This window comes from Trifolium pratense, linkage group LG2, assembly GCF_020283565.1.
Source record: "Trifolium pratense cultivar HEN17-A07 linkage group LG2, ARS_RC_1.1, whole genome shotgun sequence".
Lineage (NCBI taxonomy): Eukaryota > Viridiplantae > Streptophyta > Magnoliopsida > Fabales > Fabaceae > Trifolium > Trifolium pratense.
The window spans coordinates 41,348,144-41,357,893 of NC_060060.1; the positions used below are offsets into that span (position 1 = coordinate 41,348,144).

Here is a 9,750-nt window from a genome sequence, read left to right on the forward strand (position 1 = left end):
CATTAGATTTTCTTCAAGGTACAATACTACCAGAGGGAGGGGAAGGGAAGTTTGCCTTTGTAATACGAAGGCAGTGAGGGAGGGGAAGGGAAGTTTCACTTTGTAAGAATGTAAATGTTTCATATTATATATATATACAAACATATTTCACGTGACAAAATTACAACAATGTTACATTCTAAAACCACCGTTCAATAACTTCCATTCCTCAATTCTTGTCCTCCGCTCCACATTAGAAAGGAACAAAAGTGGAGAACAAGACTAGTGGAAACGAAAATAAAATAAAATAACATACCTACGATTCTATGAAGTAGGTACAAAGTTGCTCTAAAACATTTTACTTTCTAAGAGATAATAACTGACTGCATTGAATTATAAAGTCCTTCCGCAACTTTCTCTACTCAGCCCCAGGATCATACACCAAAACTTGTTTGTGTTTGTCATAATTTGCATGCCTTATGTTATCATGCTTCAGCTCTTTGATCAGTCCTGTTGAAAGGTCCTGTTCCTTTCTGTGTTTGTGATGTCCAGGCTTGTTATCATCGATATGCTGCAAACTATCCATATGCTTTTTATGTCTATGTTTGTGCGTTTCTTTCTGAACACGGTGTAAATTATCAATGTAATCAGAATTCCTTTCAGAATGTGTGTGCTTGTGATTGTGCTCATGACTGGTCTTTCGCCTATTTAGAGCATGACGGTTCGGGTGCCGGAGCCCTTGTTTATGATGTTTGTTGTCACGAATATGATGGTGCGCATGGTTAATTTTGACCCTATGTTTATCCATAATGAACTGCTGCTCATCAACACCACAAATATCCTCCCACCAGTCATAAAGAGGATCAAATAGACCTTTCTGGTGCAAAAGCCATAATAGCACAAGCACTACAATTCAAAGAGCAATATTTATGTCAGTGTGTTCTGCTTAACTTAAAAAATTGCAGTATATTAGTATACATAAAATAGAAACCATACCTGTCGGAAAAATTGCCAAAAACAAACCAAACATCATTATCCAACTCAAACATACATATTGTATGTGGCACTTGAAGTCAAAAAACCCAGAGCATTTCTGTCTGTACACCCGCCCAAACCAAGGGATGGGGGAAGGATTTGATCAGATAATTTTTTCAGACAAATGAGTCAATACTAGACAAAGGTTATGGTCAAGGGAATATATATATATATATATATATATATATATATATATATATATATATATATATATATATATATATATATATATATATATATATATATATATATATATATATATATGTGTGTGTGTGTGTGTGTGTGTGAATATTGACCTACCAATACCTTACTTCTATGCATAATACTATAAGTCATTTTTTTAACCAAAAAATATAAGTGATTTATACTTGGTTACTTAGTTAAGTTATAACAAAATATTTAAACCATAAGTAGACCAATTTTTTTATCATTCGGTTACAGACAAGACTGTTGAGATAATAATTTTTGAACAAAATACTCATCCCTGTTTCTAGACTGTTGAAATAATCATTTCTGTTTTCCCTTTATTCTCAAATTAATGACAAAGTATTCCAAGGATAGCCTCAACGAAATTTTGAGAAACCCATATTGTGAAATAAATTCTAGAATTCAAACAGTATAATCTGTATAGTAGAAAATGATACCTGCAATTTTTTCCGGTAACAAATGCTATAAAGCTTGTCCATAGTTTATTCCACATGCTTTCAATAGAATCAAAGAAACCATTTATACCAGTCTCTGGGGGTTGAAAAGGCATGCCCTGCAATAATCAATGGTTTGGTGATCCACATGATCATATGACTTTATGATACAGTTACCATAACATACTTCATTACATCACCCTATAACTAGCATATTTTTTAACAAAATATCAGAAGACTATCTTTATGAAAAATTGTATTGATACTGTAGAGGAAAGATCTTCTGTGTTAAAATTATCACAGTTTGATATGCCCTTGTTCTTATATATAGGGATTAAGGCACTTTTCATCCATTATCTTAGAGCTCACTTTCTTATTAAACATTTTGTGTTAGCCATTTTAGGCCTTCCTCTATTAGACCATTCAACACCTCCAATTGTTGTGCCATTATCTATTCTCTTCAGTGTTTTTTTACCACAACTTCCCAAATTCTATGATATAAGATAATATTTGGTCCTCTGTTTTAGTGTTTAACTTATTAGAAGGCAATAAACGGTGGGTGGCCCAAATATATCTAGGCTTTAATACCATATTAGATTTTTTCTTATATTGGGCTTAACTCATCCTTACAAAACCGGCTTATAAGGAGAAGGGTGCCGCTCTTAATAGACTCATTTCAGGTTTTCTCTTTATCCTATGTGGAAGTTGGATTTTTCCCAATATAATCACATTGAGTCCATGCATTATTGATCACATTTCGTGTAAGAATGAAACCCTAACCGATTCCTTGATCTTATAAGTATTTTTTGTGCAGAATTCACCCTACACAGACAGCACCCCATCCTTATTTTAGAAGGGGGGCACGGGGCAAAAGAGTATACTGTTTTTGAATACAAGAATACAATAACCAAAGCCTTTTCCCACTAGGTGAGTCCACATCAATCAAACAATCAAACAATACTGCTGTTTTCATGTCATAGGAAAATAAAGACTTAACATTTCTAGACATACATATACTCGGGAAGGAACAAACCTGGGTTCCATTGTCAAGAACAGTTCCAGTAGTAGTAAATTGACACTCAGCTCTATCAACTTCACCATAATCAGAGTCCTTCAATATGGCTTCATTAAAAACACCCAAAAAATAGGCATAATGTAAACATCAACATTTTCCTTATACTCGTAACAAATAACAATGTATTAATTCTAAGCTTCAACTTTACCTGCACAGGAATATTTGGAAGCTTGGTCAGTGCTTGGGTAGATTTTGAAAGATCGGGTTGTAATCTCATTTGGCTTCATGATCAAATATTGCTCCTGAATAATGTTCAATAAAATTTAAATACCTAAACTAAAAGACTAAAGAAATTATAAATTACATGTTTCAGCATAGTACCTCCATCAGGGTAATATCCTTGGAGCAATTAAACTGCAACACAACATAAGCAAGCATCAAATATATTTGAATTAATATTGTAACCTTAATTAAACATAAGCATCTCCTTTAAAAAAAAAAAAATTAAACATAAGCATCTTGGGCATGCATTTGTTATTTTCCTTGCCATGTGATGCAGTTAATTCAACTAAAACTGACTAGAGATAATTAATCAAACATACTTTTATATAAACTACGATCATGGATCATCCAGTTCTTCATAGAAATTTATAACCCCCAGTTTCAAATCAGATCTTATAAGCAAATAAATAGAATGGAACACAAATGACATTTTAACCCAGAAAATTTTCTGTTACAAGTTACAATAATAAAATATATATAATATATAATGCATATCTGACATTGAATTATTAAAAATGAAATCAACATTTCGTTGTCCAAGTAAAGGTAGAAGTGTATAGCAAAAATAGATTCCATGAAGGTCAACATAGAAGTTAAATAAATATACAAAGAATGTAAGAACTGTGATGGAAAGGTTGAGAATCACCGTCAAACTATATGATGCTTCCACCTCACCAGTATTCTTAGTTGTGATTGTAGCAAGTCCAAATTGAGTAAGGGCTTCAAATGTAGGGACACTCACACTTATGATCTTTCCTGGGCTCCTACAGAAAAGGGACCTTGTTAAACTAATTTTCAGAAGATTGGCTATAGAGACAATAACTCTGGTGGACATCGTACCAAATCAAAAGTCATTCATTGGTCATTAATAAACAAAATTGACTGCATTACAGAAACATTTCTCCATCATATTGTCAGATATTTTCGCTGTAAATACCATCTTATTTTCAAGATTTGCATTGCCATTTTAGTTTCAGTATGCATATTTTATTATTGGTAAACCATACTTTTTTCTTTAAAGTAGAGAAAGGAACCAAAAGTGAAATCAAGGTGACATCTTTGTAAAATAATAATGAAAAAAGAAAACATAATGAAAACCAAAGTGAACAAAAATGTCATGTTGTTTTCTCCCAGCCTACAACCACGTTAAGTTAACAAAACAAGTTTGCGCGTCTGCTTTCAAAAGGAAATATTACAAATGATCGCCAACTGTAGTGACTAGTGATAGATAGCTTATAAAAATAGAAATGTGCATAGACTATGTAGTAGCAGTAGTAATGAATCTAATGATGATGGCCATGACAGATCCATAACCATGACATAGAAAAGAATGCCATTGTTTCAAAATAATACCCATACCAAGGAAACAGTAGTACCTTTGATAAACATAGTCTACATCATTGGCACTTAATTCTAGCACAATATTTGTATTAAGAACCTCTGTAATTCCAATGGAGAAAGAGAAACTCCCAGCATTCTGCAGACAAATCAAATAAAAATTCATTTCTAATAGAAGTAATCGTATCAAATAAAACATACAATCATTGTGACATAACTGGATGCTGGTTTATCCTTTCAAATCTTCCTTCCAAACCATAGAGTGGCACCTGATTCCTACTTAATCGATTCAGGTCAGCCTGTTAATGACAAAAAGTTTCTTTCAGATTTTCAACAACTATAAGAAAACTGGATATGAAGTTTCAATTAATGATCAGTTAATATAAGCAATAAGATTTGAAACAAAGGAGCTTTATGTTCATGAATGTAAATATAAATCTCTTATAGTCATGTATATCTTTGTGCGCAAAAGCCAGATGTCAAGTGTTAGAGACACAGTGCATGTTTGGGTGAACATATGATAAACGCGATTTTGAATGAAATTGATTTTTTAAAATAATTTAGTTACAAATGAGTTTGAAGTGGGATGAAATAAGTTTGGATGTTTTTACTCTTAAAGCAAGTTTGATGTAAAACTTGGTGTAAATTTTTCACCCCAAAGCAAAAGCTGTTGTTTACCACTGCTAGTCAAACTAGCATATAGTTATTAGCAATCATCCGATGATCCTAGTAACAAACAAAGATTTTGGGGCAAGTGGTCCCAACATAAGAAGGAAAGAAATACAAATAAAGAAATATTCTTCAGCATATGAAATACATACAGCTGCAAAAAAGGAATAAATAAAACCAAAAGGGCGAAGCCTTAAAGTTAAACTGAAAAGTATTGTTGCAGTGCCAACCTCATGAAAATTCCACAATTGATTATGCAAGCAACTCCAAAAGGGTGAGGCACAAAAGTTTGGTTGTCCATTGAAAGCTTCGTAGCTTATACCAATTTTGTTACATTCAATACTATCCAAGGTAAATCTGACCCTCTCAAGCAGCATCCACATAGAAATGTTGCTCCCCAAGTCGTGTGGTTGACCAGGGTCACCCTGCCAAAAGAAAAATCGGTAAATATTTTGTTTAAGCTTATAAAAGTTGAGAATAATGCCAAGGTTATGTAAAATTTGTTCATTTCTAATGAGTGTGATCTGTACTAAAAAATCATTAAAATGTTCATCGACATAAATAAAGTGAGTAAACTAGGGATTAGAGGAGACTGCTGAGAATACATGGAGTTTCAGACTTGTAAAACAATAAGACAACTATAATTTAACTGAAGTCAAATAGTCAATAGAGATCAATTATTGTAAATAAGTAAATTAAGCATACTTACCTGCCTTGGAACAACAAGATAGAAATCCTCAAAATTTGGTATACTTGTGTAACCAACGAAATCTCCAATAAGACTAACCCGCAAAAATTTATCATCAGATATCACTGTTCTGTTTTCAGGACCCACAACCACTTCCTGCCAGAAGAATTATGGATGAACAAAATTCTGATGTATTCAAGAAATGGAAAACAAATTTGTGCTTTTTCAAGGATTAAATTGTAAGGGCTAAACTGCTTGTCTTTTTTATACTTTTTTTTACAACAAATGAATACCAATGTGCTATTCCTAGCCTGTCCATTCAAAGTCATAGAGAAAAGAGACAATGAAGGACCAATTACTCAAGCTTTTGTTCATTCAAATTTAGAAGATAACAAATATTGAAACTAGTGCAGTTGATCCAAATGTGATCCCATGATAAAAAATACAAGTATCGGGAGGCAAAATAGAGTCCTTGGCAAGGTGCAATTGCACTTCTTAAAACTGGATATGATCATTGATCATATGGCAATGTTCCGTAAACAATTTAGCAGGCAGCGATAATGACATATTGTGTATTGGTGTATCATTTAAATGGGCGTATAGTAGATGTCTTCCTATGACAAATGGCACATTTAAATCTAATACTATTTCATAAGGAAACCAATATTTACATACCGAAACTTTAGTTCCACTCTTCACCTGTATTCGAACACTAAATCCCAATGTTCGCCTCCCAATGCCAAAAACATGAAACCTGAAATGATTTAGAGATAGATAGAAGAGGGAATATGGGTTTTAACTGGCATAAAAAAGGAAGTCACTTTCACTTTTTCAAATTTCAGAGGTGAATACAGTTAAAACAAGACAATACTACACAATTACAAAGAGTTGGAGCTTTTTCAGGGAAAGTGTTGAAAGTTGATCCCTAAAATTAGGACAAACTCCGGTCAAAGTTATTTATTATTGCAATCAACACAATTTTCTTAGCTTCTGAAATCTGAAACTAACAGAAAAGTAAGATAATGTATTAAATTATTCATGCAGAGAAGATAGAAAGATTTAAAAGTAAGATAATGTATCTTGACAGGTTAGAAAACAAGGTTTAGATGTTGTTCTACGTATATGAATAGTTCAACATAGACACGGTTTCCGTATTTTCATTTTTTTGTTGTTGTTGATATTGACAAGTCTAACACACAAACAATACCAACTCCAAACAAATCCATTCAAGGCTATATATCAACTAGGACTGCCCAAATCAATCTGGATTGAAATAAAAAGGATGGAAGCTTACCAATCCCCTGGAAAGCGCACACAATGTGCAGTGTTGGCCTTTCCTTTTGTCAATTTGTCAACTAGTTAAATCATGTCAAGCAGAAGTTACATTTGTGTAAGAACATGAGAACCTTTTTATGAAAAGAACTTAAGTACATTGACAACAAAACACTTACAGAAGTTTCCACACGAAGAAGGCATCCGCCGCTGGGGTCCACATGGACAACATACTGGCTAAATTAAGATGGAAAAAGAGAAATGTTAAATGCTAGTAGTTAGAAGTGGAAGGTAAATGACAAATAATATAGAGGCAAATCAAGCACAGAATTCTTCTAGCTAAGTATATTCTTAAATTAACACAATATCCCCCTAACACAGAAATTGTAAATGACAACTAAGATTGACTGACAATCTTATTCAAGGGCAATAATTTAAAATATCATGATTCAGAAAACAACAGTTTACAGTGAAGTGTGCATAGGCACATCAACAATATCACCGTACAAAGGCAACGAGGGCAATGAAGATTGCTTCACAGATGACTAATTACTTAAATTACTTCCATAATATAATAAAGTAAACTACTTGCAAAGTAAAGACAAGAGTAAGTCTGTCAGCTATGACTATTAATCAATTAATGACTATAAAATGTTGGTCTCTCACAATAACTTGACTATAGTGTTTTAAATGTAAACAAAATGATACTGTTAGCAACTCAATTGTGAGTTTTGACTTTGGCGTCTTACATTGGGTAATATTGGACTATAGAAGGAATATACTAGTATGTCTAATGTTTTAAGGGTTTAGGTGAAAATGTCTCATGATCACTCTTCTCTTTATGGTCTATTGTGTTCGCCAATATTGTAAAAAATTGTAAATGATACCCAACCACATGCTGTTTTTTTTCTTTGAAACTACAAACTTATAAAGCAAACCTAACATGAAAGAAAAGGCCACCTGAGTATTCTCCATGATATGACCGTCTTCATCTCGCAGTCTGCAACACAAGTAGCATAAACTAAGCAATGAAATCAACATTTTCTTAGACTCTAGTTGATAGGAAAACAATAATAAAACATGGCTCACCTCTCACATATCTTCACAACATTTGCACCAGCATCTGGCTCACATTTTCGTGTCTCAACATAATACTCTTCAGGCTTATAAGGAACATCCTACAAAGAAGCGGCAAAAACTTTCATTTAAAGAATCAAATTACAAAAACAACAATCATCTCGCAGCCATTTGCAATGAAGCACGAAGAAAGACACAAACACTAAACACATGCATTGACACATCCACACCGATTATAATTTGAGAAAATGACAATTCAATGTAACCATATATGTCCGACACCAGGACGTACCTAATCTGAGGAGTGTCTTGCAGTTACACAGGCCATTTGCTTTTTAAATAGAATCATCCAAAACCATAATTACACAATTAAACAATAGATTACAAATTACTTACCTTGTATTGTATCATCCTGAATGCAAAAACACTAAAAAAAACGTGTAGTAATTAAAAGGAAAGTAAAATCAAACAAGAGAGAAGCACCATATCATACTCGTATATATGTTAATTCATAAACCGCATAAGCAGCAGATTTGTTGACAGTTACGACAGGCGGAATCCGCAATGTCTGCATTTTAGTGGTTGAATTTTCTTCCACTTCCACCAATTCTGCAACAATCGACGCTTCTCCTCCACTCTGCACAATCACACACACAAAAAAAAAACCCCACCGTTATTCATTATTATTATACAAAAATGCAATAAAATTAGGAAAACAATTACCGATCCACTGGGAACGGCCATGCTGACAACGATTTTGGTAGTGCAATTGAGATCGTCGGAGTTAGAATTCTTCTCGCATTTCTCAAGCTTTGATTTGGAAATGATTTGAACTCCGGCGACATGGAGAGTAAGAAAGGAAGAAGCTAAGAAGATGATGATAATTAGGGAACGTAATGTCATTTTTTTGGCGGTTACGGTGGTTTTCAAGTATCCACTGGTTTTCTACTTGTTGCCGAAATTGAATGAACGGGGTAGGCAGTTTGGCGGTTAATTTTTTGTGTGGCTTTTTTGAATTTACCAATTTCGCCCTTTGCCTCCGTAAGCATTACACGTAAGCAAACAAAAGGAAGCAGTTATTACAAAATGGAAAAGAAACCGTAGAGCAGGCGACTGGAGGCGCTTGTGTATGCCGTTGGTTTTGGTTTTCTTAAACAATCGCCGCCGCTGTTGAAGTTGAGGGAGGAGAAATGGGTAGTGGAAACATGGAAAGTTAGGGTGTGTTTGGTAACACAAATAAGCTGGCTTATAGCTTATTATGAGCTTATAAGCTTGTTTCAAAAAATTAGAGGTGTTTGGTAACAAGTTTTTTTCCTTGCTTATAGTTTTTTTTTCCAGATGTTATTTCAAATAGCGTTTAAGCTTATATCTTATAGTTTTTTTACTCTTTATACCATTTTTACCTTTTAATTTAATAACTACTCACTATAGAAAAGAAACTACTCAATATCAATTATGTCATTTATATTTATTAACCACTTTAAAAGTTAATTTTACCAAACATTTTTTTTTTATAATCAATTTTACCTAACAATTTAAGTTCAGTTAGAAAGTAAAGTTTTACGGGAATTTTAAATGACTCATAATTCAGAATTTGTACCAATGTTATGGGAGATGTTGTCAACAACTTGCTTACAATCAAGTTTGATAGACACCGCCGTTAAACCTCGATCACCAAGTCAAATTAAGCCTCTCTTAGACAGTATGCTTCCACCTCTTGTGATTGTGGCCAAGCCGTTTTTGCTGTTATAAAG

At 33.4% G+C, this 9,750-nt stretch overlaps 1 protein-coding gene across 1 annotated transcript; it reads right to left on the minus strand.

Annotated features, from left to right (window-relative positions):
* Positions 1-158: 158 nt before the first annotated feature.
* LOC123911056 (protein HAPLESS 2) lies at positions 159-9,216 on the minus strand. Its single transcript, XM_045962384.1, has 18 exons — positions 8,720-9,216; positions 8,490-8,633; positions 8,009-8,097; positions 7,880-7,919; positions 7,099-7,156; positions 6,942-7,002; positions 6,323-6,401; positions 5,669-5,803; positions 5,190-5,384; positions 4,509-4,589; positions 4,329-4,429; positions 3,599-3,716; positions 3,052-3,084; positions 2,879-2,972; positions 2,689-2,777; positions 1,659-1,774; positions 976-1,076; positions 159-885 (listed from the first exon to the last, which is right to left on the minus strand). The coding sequence occupies exons 1-18, from the start codon at positions 8,897-8,899 to the stop codon at positions 398-400; spliced, it is 2,202 nt and encodes a 733-aa protein (XP_045818340.1). The 5' UTR covers positions 8,900-9,216; the 3' UTR covers positions 159-397.
* Positions 9,217-9,750: the final 534 nt, after the last annotated feature.

Excerpts from the sequence above, each read along its gene's own strand:
- LOC123911056 (XM_045962384.1), bottom strand. The coding sequence starts at position 8,899 with ATGACATTACGTTCCCTAATTATCATCATCTTCTTAGCTTCTTCCTTT. Across the intron at positions 5,385-5,668 it reads ATCTTGTTGTTCCAAGGCAG|GGTGACCCTGGTCAACCACA; the intron begins GTAAGTATGCTT and ends TTCTTTTGGCAG. Across the intron at positions 2,778-2,878 it reads TTCCAAATATTCCTGTGCAG|CCATATTGAAGGACTCTGAT; the intron begins GTAAAGTTGAAG and ends TTTTTAATGAAG.